The 19,088-nt window shown below is 45.2% G+C and overlaps 1 protein-coding gene across 1 annotated transcript in view; it reads left to right on the top strand.

Annotated features, from left to right (window-relative positions):
* The first annotated feature begins 342 nt into the window (after nucleotides 1–342).
* The window catches only part of mapk8ip3 (mitogen-activated protein kinase 8 interacting protein 3), a 166,619-nt gene continuing 147,873 nt past the window's right edge, over nucleotides 343–19,088 (top strand). The window contains 1 exon segment of the mRNA XM_055651804.1: nucleotides 343–1,075. Coding sequence (XP_055507779.1) covers nucleotides 776–1,075 — 300 coding nt within the window. The 5' untranslated portion in view covers nucleotides 343–775.

The raw sequence follows: 19,088 nt of genomic DNA, 5'->3' as shown, positions 1-19,088 counted from the left end.
AGGTAGGGAGATGAGGAGGGAGAGTGAGTAGAGGAGGAGGAGAGAGAGAGGGGGGGACAGAGGAGGGAGAGAGAGAGGAGAGGAGGAAATGGGGAAGAGAGGAGGAGGGTGGGAGGGGGGGGAAGGAGAGGAGGGAGGGAGGAGGAAGGAGGAATATGGAGGGGGAGGAGGGGGGGGGGGGGGGTTCGATCGCGTTTCCCATAAGGCAGAGGAGAGAGGCCCAGAGGGGAGGTCAGAGGGAGGTTCACAGCCAGCTGATAATGCGGAGACGGCTGAGGCTCCTGACGTCAGATGGGACTGGGGCTGACTGCGCGGTGACGGCACTGTGGCTGTGGCTGTGTGTGTGGCTGGGACTGGGACTGGGGCTGGCACTGTGACTGTGGCTGGGGCTGGACCTGTGGATGTGACCAAAGATTATAGAGGAGCTCCTCTATAATCTTTGGATGTGACTGTGTGAGAGCGGGGCACACTCACACACACACACACACACAGAGGCGCAGGGACTGAGCGCTATTGTCTGTAGCCCGGGAGGGCGGCTGGTGCTCGGCACAGCGAGGGGGCACACGGGGACTGGGCCGGCGGACAAGGACTGGGCGTTGCATTAAGATGCACTGAGACTGCAGAGGAGGACCTGTGACTGCTCCTTTCTCTCTCTCCCCTCCTCCCCCCCTCCCTCCCTCCCTCCCTCCCTCTCCCCGGCCGGGAGCGCAGATTTACCCCCCTGTCTGTTTCCCTCTCTCCACCACCGCCAGCACCGCCAGCAGCAGCCGGGAAGATGATGGAGCTGGATGACGGGGTGGTTTACCAGGATGACTGCTCGGTGTCGGTCATGTCCGAGCGGGTGTCGGGCCTGGCCAACAGCATCTACCGCGAGTTCGAGCACCTGATCCACAAGTACGATGAGGAGGTGGTGAAGGAGCTGATGCCGCTGGTCGTCAATGTGCTGGAGAACCTCGACTCTGTCTTCACCGAAAACCAGGAGCACGAAGTGGAACTGGAGCTGATCCGGGAGGACAACGAGCAGTTGCTCACCCAGTACGAGAGGGAGAAGTCGCTCAGGAAACAAGCCGAGGAGGTGAGGTCCTGATCAATGTATTCATCTGATGAAGGGTCGACTCGAAAAGTCACCCGTTCCTTCTCTTCAGAGATGCTGTCTGACCCGCTGAGTTACTCCAGCATTTTGTGTTTATTCTTCAACGTAAACCAGCACCTGCATTTCACATATTAATCATACATCTTTCAACTCCCCATCATCGAACTATCAACCCCTGTGTGTTAATTTATTTTTTTCTAGACTGCTGACAGCTTTGTTTACATGTTAACACTATAGTTGAAATCTTTCACCCCCCCCCCCCCCCCCCCTTGCTATCTTTTTCTCTGCCTAAACCTTGCTGGTGTAACGGGCTTCACTGCACCATCTCGGGCCTGTCTGAATTAAGTGTTTTGATCATTGATTGGTATCAGTAGAATGAGTGTTTGGATTTTGTTACAGCCATTATATAAGAATGTGTTCAGAAATCAATTGCCTGCGTTTATGTCACCCTGAAACCTCCTTTCTACGATTATTCGTTAAATCAAAAATAAATGTTGCCATTTTAGATTGGGATTAGGAATCTGTTCCTCTGTAGAATTCTCTGTAGGACTATGTTAGTTCCTCTGTAGGATTATGTTAGTTAAAATAACATGTGAGATTGTTGTACGTGTGTATGCAGCTTTACATGTGTATTATATGTGTGGGCAATTGCTTACATTTGTTTATGTATCTGACTGGAGATTTCTCTGCGATTTGAGCTCAATGCAGTGGTAGGATTGCGACCAAACGCACCGGGCAGCCTGCAGTAGCAGCAGGAATATTTCAATAATTTTCGCTTTGCAGGTTCCTGCATCGATGTTGGCACCTAATCAGCGATGCTTGATGTGGTATTAGTCTTTTGAGGGCGGGTTTACCAAAATGGGGGGAATGGGGAGAGATGTGGAGCCTGATGGTGCAATCTAAACCTTTCAGTGTCTAGACGGACATGGGCCTTCGCTGAGGGATCCCCGTTGAATAGACTCACCCTGTTGGGAAATGTAAGGAAGACTTAGGTAAAGTAGAAACAATTGCTGAGGCTGGGGGATGAGGGGACAGAGATAAAGGGAGGAGACAAAGGCATCATGGATGTATTTAATTAAAATACAGGGGTTTTAATATAGGGCCAAATAGTAATAGTTTAAATTATTAATAGTTTTAATATAAGCCTAAATATAGAGCTAATGGAATCAAGGGATATGGGGGAAAAGCAGGAACGGGGCACTGATTTTGGATGATCAGCCATGATCATATTCAATGGTAGTGCCAGCTCGAAGGGCCGAATGGCCTACTCCTACTCCTGCATCTATTTTCTATGTTTCTAAAAAGACAGCGTAGGGGAATGCTGACAGTTGTACTGTTAGTCACTTATGTTTTTTGGCCCTTTGGAGTCCCAAAATATCATCAAAATAGCAAAAGTCCAAATAATTATGTTATTGAATATATTCAGTCTGATGTTCAAGAAGGAACTGCAGATGCTGGTAAATCGAAGGTAGACAAAAGTGCTGGAGAAACTCAGCGGGTGCGGCATCATCTATGGAGCGAAGGAAATAGGCAACGTTTCGGCCGATACCCTTCTTCAGACTGATGTGGGGGGGGGGGGGGGGGGGGGGAAGGGAAAAGGACGAGGAGGGAGCCAGAGGGCTGAGGGAGAGCTGAGAAGGGGAGGAGACAGCTAGGGCTACCGGAAATTGGAGAAGTCAATGTTCAAGCCGCTGGGATGCAGACTGCCCAAGCGGAATATGAGGTGCTACTCCTCCAATTTCCGGTGGTGCTCACTCTGGGCATGGAGGAGGCCCAGGACAGAAAGGTCGGATTCGGAATGGGAGGGGAAGTTGATGTGCTGAGTCACAGGGAGCTCAGGTTGGTTGATGCGGACCGAGCGGAGGTGTTCGGCGAAACGATCACCAAGCCTACGCTTGGTCTCACTGATGTAGATCTGCTGACATCTAGAGCAGTGGATGCAATAGATGAGGTTGGAGGAGATGCGGGTGAACTTCTGTCGCTCCTGGAACGATTGCTTGGGTCCTTGAATGGAGTCGAGGGGGGAGGTTAAGCGACAAGTGTAGCATCTCCTGCAGTTTCAAGGGAAAGTGCCCGGGGAAGGGGTGGTGCGGGTGAGAAGAGAAGAATTGACCAGGGAGTTATGGAGGGAGCGGCTCAGCACTTCAACTCCCCCTCCCATTCCGAATCCGACCTTTCTGTCCTGGGCCTCCTCCATGGCCAGAGTGAGCACCACCGGAAATTGGAGGTGAGCACCTTGGGAGTCTGCACCCCAGCGGCTTGTACATTGACTTCTCCAATTTCCGGTAGCCCTTGCTGTCTCCTCTCGTTCTCAGCTCTCCCTCAGCCCTCCTCCTCTTCCTTTCTTCTTCCCGTCGCCCCCCCTCCCCACCCTACATCAGTGTGAAGAAGGGTTTTGGCCCGAAACATTGCCTATTTCCTTCGCTCCATAGATGCTGCCGCACCCGCTGAGTTTCTCCTGTACTTTTGTCTATATTCAATCTGATTCTGGATTCCAGAGTCGCGAATGATGTGATCAATTTCCTCCAGATGACTCGAAAACAGGAAGGAAATGAACACAAAACAGAAAGCACTATCATTTTCAGCTTTCCAATTATTGACTGGGTAAATGCGTTACATGGCCAGACATGGAATTTGACAAAACAGGCAAGTTCAGGTTTTGGGGCTTGCACCAACATAGCTGCTCTTGGTGCAATGGTGGGTAAATGTTTCTATTCTTGGCCTGGGGCTACAGCATTCCTTGGCTAATGGAGGGGAATATTTGCCAATTTCCATCTCAATGCACTTTCCAGCGGCCTCTGCTGAAGTTGGGAAACAACGTTCAGACCTGCTGTGTTGCTGTCCTCGTGGAAAATGCAACATTTGGATTTATCCTCTGACATCGTTCGTCACTTTGGGATGTCCCAAACCTCTGAATAAGGAAGTACAAGGTATTTTTGAAATATTAGAAACAACATTTTGCAAGTTTGCTCCCAGCCTGGTTCTAAAATGCCTTTTAAATATTTTTCTATGTTTCTTTGTTATTATCTGAATGGTGGCTGATTAGGAAAAGGGGAGATGCAACAAGACCTGGGTGTCATGGTACATCAGTCATTGAAAGTAGGCATGCAGGTGCAGCAGGCAGTGAAGAAAGCGAATGGTACCCAAAAATGATGGAGAAACTCAGCAGGTGCAGCAGCATCTATGGAGCGAAGGAGATAGGCAACGTTTCGGGCTGAAACTCTTCTTCAGACTGTAAGAAAGCGAATGGTATGTTAGCATTCATAGCAAAAGGATTTGAGTATAGGAGCAGGGAGGTTCTACTGCAGTTGTACAGGGTCTTGGTGAGACCACACCTGGAATATTGAGTACAGTTTTGGTCTCCTAATCTGCGGAATGACATTCTTGTCATAGAGGGAGTACAGAGAAGGTTCACCAGACTGATTCCTGGGATGTCAGGACTTTCATATGAAGACAGACTGGATAGACTCGGCTTGTACTCGCTAGAATTTAGAAGATTGAGGGGGGATCTTATAGAAACAAATAAATTCTTAAGGGGTTGAACAGGCTAGATGCAAGAAGATTGTTCCCAATGTTGGGGAAGTCCACAACAAGGGGTCACAGTTTAAGGATAAGGGGGAAATCTTTTAGGACCGAGATGAGAAAAACATTTTTCACACAGAGAGTGGTGAATCTCTCAAATTCTCTGCCACAGAATGGAGTTGAGGCCAGTTCATTGGCTATATTTAAGAGGGAGTTAGATGTGGCCCTTGTGGCTAAAGGGATCAGGGGGTATGGAGAGAAGGCAGGTACAGGATACTGAGTTGGATGATCAAACATGATCATATTGAATGGCGGTGCAGGCTCGAAGGGCCGAATGGCCTACTCCTGCATCTATTTTCTATGTTCCCATGTTTCTATGTAAGGTTAAATGGAAATTTGCATGTTGATTTGCGCCCATCTTTGAAATAATGCAATAGCATATTTGATGGCTTTTTCTAGGAGGGAATGTGAAGCCTTTATCCAATTCTCAGCCAAGTGGAGCATGTCAGCCAGCTCTGCATGACATTTTCAGGTTTTGTGCAAAAAACATTGGAATGAGACTTGAACCCAAAACCAATTGACTTGACAAATGACATTAGGTGCAGGTGTAGGCCACTGGGCCCTTCGAGCCAGCACCGCCATTCAATGTGATCATGGCTGATCATCCCCAATCGGTACCCCGTTCCTGCCTTCTCCCCATATCCCTTGACTCCGCTATCTTTAGGAGCCCTATCTAGCTCTCTCTTAAAAGAGAACCGGCCTCCACCGCCTTCTGAGGCAGAGAATACCACAAACTCACAACTTTCCGTGAGAAAAAAGTATCTCCTCGTCTCCGTTCTAAATGGCTTACCCCTTATTCTTAAAATGTGGCCCCTAGTTCTGGACTCCCCCAACATCGGGAACATGTTTCCTGCCTTTAGCGTGACCAAACCCTTAATAATCTTATATGTTTCAATAAGATCACCTCTCATCCTTCTAAACTCCAGATTATACAAGCCCAGCCGCTCCATTTTCTCAGCATATGACGGTCTCGCCATCCCGGGAGTTAACCTTGTAAAGCTAGGCTGCACGCCCTCAATAGCAAGAATGTCCTTCCTCAAATTAGGGGACCAAAACTGCACACAATATTCCAGGTGTGGTCTCACTAGGGCCCTGTACAACTGCAGAAGGACTTCTTTGGTCCGATACTCAACTCCTCTTGTTATAAAGGCCAACATGCCATTTGCTTTCTTCACTGCCTGCCGTACCTGCATGCTTACTTTCATTGACTGATGAACAAGGACCCCCAGATCCCATTGTACCTCCCCTTTTCCCAACTTGACACCATTTAGCTAGCAATCTGCCTTCCTGTTTTTGCTACCAAAGTGGATAACCTCACATTTATCCACATTAAACTACATCTGCCATGCATCTGCCCACTCCCCCAACTTGTCCAAGTCACCCTGCATTCTCATAGCATCCTCCTCACAGTTCACACTGCCACCCAGCTTTGTGTCATCTGCAAATTTGCTAATGTTAATTTGAATCCCTTCATCTAAATCATTGATGTATGAATTGAAGATAGACACAAAAAAATGAAGATAGACACCTGAAAGGACTGTCGGGGTCCCTGGACAGAGTCGAGGGAGGAGGTAGAGCGATAGGTGTTGCATCTTCCGCGGTTGCAGGGGAAGGTACCTGGGGAAGATTGCAATATTGAGCTGTGGCAGCTAAGTAACTTGATTGCAATTATAGTCTTGGCTTGCATTTGGATAATATACTGCAATATGGGGAGTTAATAAGAATATATTAGGAGGTATTTATAAAAAGCTGGGAGCAAAGGTTCTTGAGTAAAACGCAAGTTTTCTCAGTTTGTGGTCTCTAATTGCAGGGATGGAGGTAGATAGATTTGGTGAACTGCATGCAAGCTCTCCTGCTTTTCTTAGTCGATTTGTTCCATGCCAAATGTTTTTGCTTCCCATCAACTGGCAGGATTCACAAAGTCAATTATAAATCTAGAATAGATATAAGATCGTAGATTTGCAGCATCATTTTGATGACAGTCCTGCTCTTACAGATCAGGCTGTTTGCCAGAATTTCAACTTGTCTGCGTTTAAAATATAAATGTTGAATACTAAAAAAGTTAAGGGGATATTATACATTTGAAATGCTGCAATATACATTCTATATTTTCCTAAAATGTCATTTCTTATTTGACAATCATTTATTTAACATAGAAACAAGGTGCAGGAGTAGGCCATTCGGCCCTTCAGTCAGGCACCGCCATCTAATATGATCAAGGCTGATCATCCAAAATCAGTTCCCCTTTCTAGCTTTCTCCCCATTCCAGTAGCCCGAAGAGCTATATCTAACTCTCTCTCTAATACATCTTTGGATTGGTATTTACTTTGGATATGAAAAAATGTTGCTCTTTCCCTTGCATTGACATATATCAACTTGACGGGTACAAAGAATCCTAAGATAAAAAAATTACAGTTAATGAATTATTCCTAAAACATGTTGTTGCTCCAGCATGTCACTGGCTTATTATTGTGAAGAATTCTACCAGACCTTGAATAATTTTACTCTAATCTTGTCTCATAAACATTGTTAAAGATTAATTACGCATCTCCAATTCACATCCTTCGGGATACTGATGAGTCGTTGTGTATCTATACATAACTAAAATTTTGATCTTCTGCTCTTCCGGTTTGTGCGGTCTTTCTATTTGCGCAATAACGGTACGCGATAGCGCTATGATTTTTCGCCAGCTCACTCACCGTTCTCATGTGCTGCGAGTGCACCAAGTTTTGTTCCGATCGGTGGTCTATTATAAAAGTTAGCGAGGTTTGAAAATATTAAAAACCACACGTGCGCGGATCGGTCTCTTCTCTTGTCACTCCGCGGGATGGCCCGCCAAACGGAAAGCGGAGAATCTGATCCCAGCGGAGGAGAGCGTCCAGCGCCCACGGTGAGTCCCAAACGCACTGCCATCACAACGCCCCGCAGCTCCAGCTCCTTCCCCTCTGGTCCCCCTCACTGGCTCCTGCCCCCTACCCCGCGATACCCCCCCTCTCCCTCATGGCTCTTCCTCCGTCTTTTCTCCAAGCTCTCCACTGCCCCTCCCCCCGCCAACGCTGTAGTTGCTGGTGCTTCCGGGCCGAGCCGAGGATCTGCGCCGACGGCTGATGCTCCTCCGGGGCACATAAGAAGGGAGAGGAGCGGCAACCTCGAGATCCTGGGGAGGGAGAGTGCGAGGGGAGATGGGGATAGAGGGAGAGGAGGGGAGTAGGGAGGGGAGAGGAGAGGAGTTATGGAAGGACTGAGGGTAGGGGAAAGGAGAGGTGAAGGGGCGATTGGGGGGGGGTAGTGGGAGAGGGATAAGAAGAGGGAGGTGATGAGGGAGAGTGGGGAAGGAGGTGGAATAGAGGGGGGGGGGTAGGGAGTGGGGAGGGGGGGGGGGATAGAGGGTAGGAGGGGGGTAGGGAATCGAGAAGAGTTATAGAGGGAGGAGGGAGGGGGAGACGGGGTGAGTGAGGGAGGGATTGGGGAGGGGAGGGAGGAGAGGGAAAGGACAGGGAGGGTGAAGAGGAGGGGGAGAGAGTACTAGGGATGAGTGGAAATGAGCTGCGCCTGTGTAGTTGGGGGCTATGGGTGAATGTGGTGGGGGACCAAGCCTCCTGTGTGACAGGGACCTAATAGGTTCCACTTAGTCAAGTTATTAATAATTTTACAGATATTATAAAATTATAATATATTTAATATACATAATCTAATAAAAGTTGTACTATCTAAATAAAATATAATTTTGTAGCTATACTACAAATGGTTCCTGATGAAGGCAAAATATGGAAAGAGTTAAATTGAAAAATGTTGTGAATGTTATGGATGATATTAGTGCATGGAGTTTTTCAAACCTGATCACTCGGACATGCATTATTTACATCATTTCTTTCCTTTGGTATTTTACATTATAAGCTAAATGTTAATGCTTTATATTAGTTCATGCAGCTTGCATCTCTAGGCCAAGTCATATTAAGCCTCAATGCTGGTTATGTGATCAACATCAGGGCATGTGTCGAGGTTACAATTGCATTGTCATTCATTCAGTATCTGGCACTTGCATTAGTTCATCCATTCTGTATTGGAGCTCTGCAGGCTTCCATGTATTCAATAGTTGCAGCTGAATCTCCCTTATGTCTAGTACCATTTGCCTTTCATTTATGTATCCTGGCAGGTAAGGTCCAGCTTTAACATCATGTATCTTCCCACTTGCAATTGGTGTTACAACTCTGATACCCCTGATTCATTTCCTTTACTGCTCAATAGACAATGGGTGCAGGAGTAGGCCATTTGGCCCTTCGAGCCAGCACCGCCATTCAATGTGATCGTGGCTGATCATCCCCAATCAGTACGCCGTTCCTGCCTTCTCCCCATATCCCCTGACTCCACTATCTTTAAGAGCCCTATCTAGCTCTCTCTTGAAAGCATCCAGAGAACCGGTCTCCACCGCCCTCTAATGAGAGAATTCCACAGACTCACAACTCTCTGTGTGAAAAAGTTTCCTCGTCTCCGTTCTAAATGGCTTACTCCTTATTCTTAAACTGTGGAAAGAGTAAAATAAATTGAAAAATGTTGTGAATGTTACGGATGATATTGGTGCATGGAGTTTCTCCAACCTGATCACTCAGACATTTACTTACTTAATGCATAAACTTTACTTACTTAGCTTGTTGCATCCTGTTCTGGAGCTTGACTTCCCTGTATCTTGATTCCCATTCGTACTGTAGTGGCGTAGGTATGCAAATTGAATCGTTTCTAGCTTTTTTTGGTTTCCCTGGTGCTGTAAAATGTAAATAAATGGTATTGCTGTTAAAATGAATTCAATCCAATGATTTATGTTCATAAATATTGCTGTAACCTATTTTAGTCTGCAATTTATTGAGCTGAATAAATGGTTTAGTTGCTTAAACTAGCTTGCAGATTATATGTATTCCTATTTTTTTTATATGTTACAGGTTTATCAATTAGTTTCATGTGAACAAATGAGTCACGTGACAGAAACTATGTCTTTTAAAGGATGTAATATAATCCTAAAGCCATTCATACTGAGATATGATCTGGGTTGCCAATTCTTGTGTGCTGTATCTGAGAACCCCCAGATTGCCTTGGGAATGCTTAGTAAAAAAAACAGGTCAGATTAAAATCTTTCCATCATTGTTATTCTTATATAGTTGCCTTTCGGTAATTGTATCCATCCACCAACCCACATGAAGCTGGGATTGCTTGAATCCAGACTTTCCTGATGTGTATGCCTCCTGCCCATCAAATTGCAGTGACTTTACTTACCAATGGCTTTCAAGAATATTATAAATATTTTTGATCTTAAATCAAATTATATATTTATGCAGGTTATCACTTTCTACAATCACTTTCTACATAATTTGTATTGTTTGAATCATGAACCACTGATACATTTAAAAGGGATGTCTTCCATCGAACGTGCCCAAAAACAGGCAGCTCGATTTGTTACTAACACCTATGAGAGAGAAGCGAGTGTCACCAAACTTCTGAATTCTCTGGGGTGGAACCCTCTCCAAGACAGACGTGAAGTTCACCGTTTGACCTGTTTTTACTCAATGTTAAATGGTCAGCTCGACATAGATTACAAGACCTACACCAAACCCAAACCAATTAGGAGCAGACAAGGGCATTCGATCCAATTTGTGATCCCAGCTACAAAGACAGATGTATACAGCAATTCGTTCTTCCCCCGCACAATTAAAGCATGGAATAATCTCCACCCTACTATAGTTACCCAACCAGATGCAACTAAATTTAAAGTAGCTCTTTCTTCCCAATAACCCTTTCTGGATTAAGCCCTCCCTTCACTACCTCCAGTTTAAATTCCATTTGGAATATTTTGGAGGACCAAGAAACCAAGAACCAAGAACCAAGGGATAAGGTGAGGATTTGGAAATATTTGAAATCTTTCACTCGAGTTAAATGGATCCAGGGAATTTTTTTTTAAGGAATTCATTATCGTGTAATATTATTATTCTGAAAATAATGTTTGACAAATAGTCTCCTAACACCAAGTATGCTCCATCAGTTGTCTGGGTCCCCTCATCATTGGTTGATTGGTCTATTTACAGTGTGAAAAACCATTATTGCAATTCATTTTGAAAATAAAAAGCAAAGCTTGAAGGATTAATCCAATCCCCTTGCTCACTGAGCTAAAATTCTAGCATCAGCCTTTGATTGGGTATTATAAGAGAAGCAAGATTGTAATGATTGTATGAAATGTTGCTCACGTAAACAATAATAGGGTTGTTGGAATGAAATGTTGCATAGGAAGGAACTGCAGGTGCTGGTTTAAACTGAAGATAGACACAAAATGCTGGAGTAACTCAGCGGGACAGGCAGCATCGCTGGAGTGAAGGAATGGGTGATGTTTCCCGATAGACACTCCAGCATTTTGTGTCTATCTTTGGAATGAAATCTTATTTTGTGCAGAAAACCAAGAAGGTCAGAATGTATATTTATTTATTGCCAGGGTCATGCTGTCATAAACGTGTCTCAAGGTTGGTTGTTTTATTTATTACGGACTGTATTTTGCCCTCGTTAGCTGGGATGGTGGAGGGAAGACAGATTCCGTGCTGCTGTTCTGGAGAAGCCAGTGATGTAGCAGGAGAAGGCTAGGTACCAGGTGCAACGACTGCATTGTAAGAGTATGTTACGATTGCACCGCGGGCAGGGTGAGAGCATTTGTGCTGTGGGGCTGTTTCCACGATTCCTGAAGATAGACACAAAATGCTGGAGTAACTCAGCGGGACAGGCAGCATCGCTGGAGTGAAGGAATGGGTGACGTCTTGGGTCGAGACCTTTCTTCACACTTCTTCCATGATTGCTGCATGGAACCAGCCATCCCCACTCTGGACATTATCAAGAGCAAGTCCAATTTCATAAATGTCCAGTATCAAGCACGAAAACTCACCTGCTTTACCCAGAGCAATAAAATAAATGGAGATCCTGGAAATCTGAAATGTAAACAAAAGGTGCAAGAATCCTCAGCTGTCAGGTAATCTCTGTGGGGAGTTATTGCATCATCCACTTAAAGCTAATCTATACCTCCATATGATGGCGGTGGGTGCTAAGATCATTTCACATATAGGACACCAGAACATTCAGGACTTGTTGATCATGTACCAAGGCCTTGGGACACAGAGCTGGAGGTCTTGCAGGAATAAGAGACAATGAAGAGAGGAATCCTGATCTACAGGATGCCAGCAGAGGCTTCTGATGCAAGTGTGGAAACAATAGCAAGAGTTAGGGATATCAAGCAATGCGTTGAATGTAACAGTGAACGTTTACTGCTCGTGCATAATGTCAGAATTTGGATGCAGATTGATTTCACAATATTCAATTTAATTTGCAACTTCTTTAAAACTGGAGCAGCAGGTATGCACGCTGTAAGATCTAAGCAACATTCAAACATGGGATCAACATTCACCGAGTGGGAAATAACATTTGCCCATTACTGAAATGCAGTGACCATCTCCATTGGGAAAGTTTATGCACTGGCCCTTGAAATTTACTGAAATTACCAATGCCTGATCCACTAATCAATATCCTGTTGTCATTATTGGTTGTAAACTTAACTTGGACCGACAACAGGAATACTGCAACTGCAAAGCAGGTGAGATGTTGGGTTTCTGGTGCAGTATGATTCCTCTTCTGACTTCCCAAAGCCTTTCCATCATCTACAACAGGGGTCGGCAACCTACGGTCTCTGGGTCGAATGCGTCCCGTAACCCGAAATCATCCAGCCCGCAGGCGGATTTTCCCCCCTGTAATCATCCGGCCCGCCCCGAGCAGTGGCCAGGCGCCCCGAGCAGCAACGCCCCGAGCAGCGGCCGAGCTCTGGCTGTACCGCATCCTGCGCAAAGCCGCTGGCATGGCCGCGCACCTTCTGTGAACACGTTTAAGGAAGAACTGCAGATGCTGGAAAAATCGAAGGTAGACAAAAATGCTGGAGAAACTCAGCGGGTGAGACAAGCAAGGATTGCGTGAGGCTGCCTCACCCGCTGAGTTCCTCCAGCATTTTTGTCTACCTTCTGTGAACACGTGATTTGATGCCTGCCCTCTGGGGCGGGATCCATGTGTATAGATGTGGCCCGCCGTCCGCTCACAGACGTGCGTTCTGGCCCCTATGCATGAACATGTGATTGTGTGATTCCTCATTGCGGCACTGTTGACCCAAGTGAAGTTTTGCCCCACTGTTTTATATTAGAACACATACCCAATTGTTAAGTTGGCATTATGCCAAGGGAAATGTTATTTGATCATTGTATTGATTCCGCCTGTGATGAAGAATAAGGGAAGCCAATTTTATCCGAACAACTGTCCTTTGGGAAACTGATAAGGTCAGTAAAATGCTGACCAGTCATCTCGTCTGCATTTATACCCCATGGTTAATGCAAAATAATGATGGCCAATGTTCCACCAGAGTCCATGGGGATTCTTCCTGGAGCTTTCAGTTAAAACATCTTAGATAGAGAGTCGCATGCACTGCTTCGTACTTTTGCTGTGGAAAGTGGCCTTGCTTTGAGTTCAGTATGCTCAAAATCTCTAGTAGTTTACCATTTCCCTGCAGGTTAGGTATTTGGAACATTTTATCAAGTGAATATAATCTGCAATGCAGCTTGCTGAGCTAGAAATTGTGAAACTCATGGAAACCTGTGCTAAATCTTCATTGGTTTAAAGTAATATCTCATGGGGCAGTGGGGTGGGCCTGTTTCTTACTCACAAAATGCGCTTGTAAACAGCACGAATTCTGGGGCTTCAGTGTGGATCTAGAAATGCCACTGCTGAATTTAAGGAGTTATGTAAGGAGGACCAAGTTGGGTGCAAGGTGGGACCTGCCAAGAGCTCTTCATGGCAGTTCTCAATGGACAATAGACAATGGGGGCAGGAGCAGGCCATTTGGCCTTTCGAGCCAGCAACGCCATTCAATGTGATCACAGTTGATCATCCCCAATCAGTACCCCGTTCCTGCCTCCTCCCCATATCCCCTGACTGCTATCTTTAAGAGCCCTATCTAGCTCTCTCTTGAAAATATCCAGAGAACCGGCCTCCACCGCCCTCTGAGGCAGAGAATTCCACAGACTCACATCTCTCTGTGTGAAAAAGTGTTTCCTCATCTCCGTTCTAAATGGCTTACCCCTTATTCCTAAACTTAATCATCTGGAACATGCTTCCTGCCTCTAGCGCATCCAAATCCTTAATAATCTGATGTTTCAATAAGATCCCCTCTCACCCTTCTAAATTCCTGAGTATACAAGCCCAGCCGCTCCATTCTCTCAGCATATGACAGTCCCGCCATCCCAGAAATTAACCTTGTGAACTTACGCTGTACTCCCTTAATAGCAAGAATGTCCATCCTCAAATTTGGAGACCAAAACTGCACACAATACTCCAGGTGAGGTCTGACTAGGGCTCTGTACAACTGCAGAAGGACCTCTTTGCTCCTTTACTCAACTCCTCTTCTCAATGGGACCTTTAGCTCTCCTGTAGCTGTTAATCCTCCCATTATAGGTTCCGGCTCTAGTCCACTCTCTCACTGAGTATACATGCTTCAGCCTCCCAGCAGTGGCGTCAATTAGCATTGCGTGATATCTTTGCTGTACTTCCAAGGACTTGTGAGCGTAGGTCTGATATGTGAAATGAATCCAGTAATTCAATTTTATATTGCATACTATATGTTTCATTATCTTATTTTTGTTTCACTTACTTTAAAGCCGCATAGCATACGGGAAATGTAGCTTCTTGGATGATTTTCTCGTCTGCTGTTATTAAAAGCCTAAATTGCCTTTTGGAATTGTCGAGAAACGGGCGCATGTTTTTTTCAACTATGTGAGACTTAATGAAAGTTTTCTAGGAAAATAAATAGATTTTCATTTGTATAATGGCCTTCAAGGCCTCGGGTCATGCCAAAGCATTTTTCAGTCAATGCTGCAATCCTAGTGTAATAGAAGAAATGCAGCAGTCAATTTTTGCGCAGCCAGCCCCCATAAATAGCAATATGAGATTTATTTTAAAATAATGTTGATCGAGGATAAACATTGTGCAGAATGCCAAGGACAACTTATTTGTTCTCTCCTTTTGAAATACATCCAATTGAAGGGGGCCTCAGTTTTGTATCTTTTGTGAAAAATGATACCTGGTGCAATACTGAAGGCAACAATCCTTGCATAGTGCATTGGCGATGTCGAGGTAGGAACTCTGTAACTTAAATGCTTTGGCATAAATATTTAATAACGCTAGCTGATTGAGGATTATCTTATGGATTTAACTGATGGATCTAATTGCGAATGGTGGCAGAATGCAACCTGAAAATCAATTGTAAGTCAGGATGGTTGCTAAATTGAAGGATATATACAGAAATCTTCAAGAAATTATTTGTGTTATGATGCAGAATTCAGCTTTAATCTGGAGCCCCCTATCCTTGCATTTTTGGTATAACTATTCAGTCACAAACGTTGGTTCTGTGACCCTTTCACTGTGATCTTTACCTGTTTGAGAGTAAGATCCTCTTCAGTAGACCTGTGTAATTAGTAGTAGCCTGATTAAATCAGATCATTTGTGGTCTGCGCATCAAATTTAATTGGATAAAAAAATTGACACAAGCCACCTGGCAGTGAGGTTCTTTGTTGGTAGCATGTAGTTGGGATGTGACCCCACTGTAGCAGCTGAAGCACATTGTGCAATGTATCAGCCGGCCAAATGTTGATGTACATCGCATTCAGGGAAAATATCTAATTAATGCAAGGTTGATTGATGGTATGGAAAAGATAAACATGGTTGTGTCTATCAATGTTTCCTTGGGAATGTGTTGTTGGGGGCAAGTAAATGAAATGGTGAAACCATTGGAGCCAAGTCGAATATAATAAGAGCCTCGGTGATGTTGATCATGCCCAGGGGATGGCATTGGTTCACTATCCTGTCAAGGGATTTGGAGGATTTGGTGGACTTTAGTTATCCCTCCCAAGCTTGGTGGAGCCTGCCCTAGATAGTCATACCAGTTGGGACCACTTGCTCACTGAAGACTCTCCTCCACCTAATGCCCCTGTCCCAATAATGCCCCTGCCCCACTTAGAAAGCTGGAAGACTAGTGAGAGCAGGACAAAGTCAGCCGAAGGATAGAAGGATTTTTGATCAGCAGATGGTGGGGCAAAGGCGAGAGATGAAAAGACAAAACGCATGAGATAAGGATAGATGAGGCGTGGGATGCGGGGCCTGAGGAAGGTGTATAGGTGGAAGGGGACAGGGGCAAGAGAAAAAGGAGATATGGGTGCGTGTCCAGCTGGGGCATAGGGAAGAGAGGGGAATAAATGGGGGCTGAAGAGGCTTGTGTTGTTCTTTTGTCCTGTTTAGTTGATTTTTGGTTTATTATGTTGTGTATGTGGGGGGGGGAGGAACACGTTTTTGGTCTCTTCCTTCGGGAGATTTGACTTCTTTTGTCGTATCCCCCGTCTCTGCCTGCGCCGAGGCCTAATGGCGGAGCTGGCGGCCTCGGAGTTGGGGCAGCGGCCGCCCGGCATTGGAGCTGGGAAGGCGGCGGCAGCGGCTGGGATGGCGGCAGCGGCTGGGATGGCGACAGCGGCCACATGGCATCGGAGCTGGAGCAGCGGCAGCTGGGACAGCGGCAGCGGCCTCGGCGCAGAGGGAGAATAAGAAGGGATGAGACAAAGATTTAAGACTTTTGCCTTCCACCACAGTGAGGAGGTGCCTGGTGAACTCACTGTGGTGGATGTTAATTTGTGTTTAATGTGTTTTTTGTCATTTTTACTATATGTAGGACTGCAAGGCAACAAAATTTCATTCAGACCACAAGGTCTGAATGACAATAAAGGCTACTTGATACTTGATACTTGGATAGGGAAGGTTTAGGGGGATATGGTTCAGTCGTGGGCAAATTTGAACATTCCTGGCAACTAAAACCAATGATGTCATCAAGCAGACTGGGCAATCAATCACTTTGAAGAATTTTCAGACAAATTAAAAGCTCATTTTTAAACTAACTTTTAAAATACTTTAATGCATTCGTAATACATCTTTCTCAAATTTGACTGCTGAACTAATTCATCTTAAGTTGGCTACGTAATGGCACTCAAGGTGTGATCTAATCTGTGAATCCAAAAGCAGACAGTCTTCTCACTGCCGACTGGTTTCAAACAAGGTGAGCTACACCCCAACATCTTTCAAAATTTTTAACGCAACAATGCTGCACCTCATTGAAAACAATGCCCACTGGACTGCAGTTAATTTACATACAAATGGAAAACTGTTTAGCCTGCACCACTTCCACTCCAGAACCAATGTCACCAAATATCAGACATGGATCTACTATATACAGAGAATGCATGCGTATGTGCACATGCAGAAACTGACCACCAAGTCATCATCAACTCATTCACTGATCCATGGATGGGAATGGGTCTTACTCTTAACATCTACATCACAAAAGTTCCTCAAGGAACCTCCACCCCCGCTGTATATCACCGGTCTGTCAATAAAGGGCCATGACAGGATCCTGGAAAGCAAACCCCATGAAACACAATGTAGGTGGTCATGAGCTATTAAACCAGAGCCATTACTGTCATTAGGCCATCTTTAAAAAAATCACGTTTTGAAGACCAAGACCTCAAACCCATCGCAAAGTTTGCACTGGAGTTTAGAACAGAAAAGGGTGGCTTGATTGAAGCATTTAAAGATCCTTAAAAAAAACTTGACAGGGTTGATGTGGAGAAGTCATTTCCACTTGTGGGAGATGAGAGGTCACCATTTAAGAAAGCGTTGAGGTGAAATTCTTCTCTTACATGATCTTTGGAATTCTTCTTTAAAGAATGATGGAAGTAGACAGATACATATTTGTAGACGGGAAGATAGATTCTTAATAAGCAAGGTGGGGGAGGAGGGGATGATTACCACAGTTTTCGTGGGAACGTGGAGTGGAGGTTTGCCCTGTCAAATTTTATGCCCCTGTCCCACTTAGGAAACCTGGACGGAAACCTCTGGAGACTTTGCGCCCCACTCGAGGTTTCCGTGCGGTTCCTGGAGGTTGCAGGTGGTTGCCGGAGGTTGCAGGTAGTGGAAGCAGGTAGGGAGGCTGACAAAAACCTCCGGGAACTGCACGGAAACCTTGGGTGGGGCGCAAAGTCTCCAGAGGTTTCCGGGGAGGTTTCCTAAGTGGGGCAGGGGCATTATTGGGACAGGGGCATTAGGTGGAGGAGAGTCTTCAGTGAGCAAGTGGTCCCAACTGGTATGACTATCTAGGGCAGGCTCCACCAAGCTTGGGAGGGATAACTAAAGTCCACCAAATCCTCCAAATCCCTTGACAGGATAGTGAACCAATGCCATCCCCTGGGCATGATCAACATCACCGAGGCTCTTATTATATTCGACTTGGCTCCAATGGTTTCACCATTTCATTTACTTGCCCCCAACAACACATTCCCAAGGAAACATTGATAGACACAACCATGTTTATCTTTTCCATACTCTTTGGAGCTTGATGGCACCTTTCCCAAAATAAGTGGGAAAGCAGTAAAGGGAAATTCTGCCCCACCAAGATCACCAAATCTTTGTTGATGGTGAGCGGCACCAGATTGTAAAATCTATGCCAGTGGGAAAGAGAGATACTGCGGCAGTGAGAGAGAAGTAAGTTGGAAATCTGGGAAATTGTCTTTTGCGTTGTTTTTCTTGAAGAATGATATTTTATAATTCTTTGAAGATAATGTGGATAATTCCTTCTTCATCCTAAAGTGCATTTGTCACAGATTGCCAGTGTTTTCAGAATGTCTGAGAGTCATGGCTGGTTGACATGTCATTGGAGATCAAATGGTCACCCCAGCAACCAGCATTGCCAAGCCTGTGATGAGAAGCTGTGTACAGAATGTCATCTGAGCGAGGACACAGCCTTTTTATAATTGATAGTTAACAGCAGATTTTCCAAATATGCATTTTTCCTCCTTGTCTACTACAATACTGGATGTTGCAAGTTAAGCGTTTTCTGAATTTAAAATGTTATCGTGAGTTAAATGGTGATTTGTGTTAAGTTTGTATATCTGTGTTGGAACTGAATCTGGAACCAGAAATTGCTATTCCAGAGCGTTTGTGATTGTGGTTGAAATGTGGAGCCACTACCACACATTTTCCCACCAGTTAAAACACAAACTTAATTTGGAAATGTTATCGTTCCTTCATCCACAGATATGCTTCACACAGGTTTTCTGCCTATCATGGGATAGGAGCACAATTAGGCCACTCGGCCCATCAAGTCTACTCCGCCATTCAATCATGGCTGATCTATCTCTCCCTCCTAACCCCATTTTCCTGCCTTCTCTCCTGCTGACACCCCTGACACCCGTACTAATCAAGAATCTCTATCTCTGCATTAAAAATATCCACTGACTTGGCCTCCACAGCCTTC

This window comes from Leucoraja erinacea, chromosome 20 (genome assembly GCF_028641065.1).
Source record: "Leucoraja erinacea ecotype New England chromosome 20, Leri_hhj_1, whole genome shotgun sequence".
Taxonomy (NCBI): domain Eukaryota; kingdom Metazoa; phylum Chordata; class Chondrichthyes; order Rajiformes; family Rajidae; genus Leucoraja; species Leucoraja erinaceus.
This window is presented reverse-complemented; position numbering and strand designations above follow the sequence as displayed.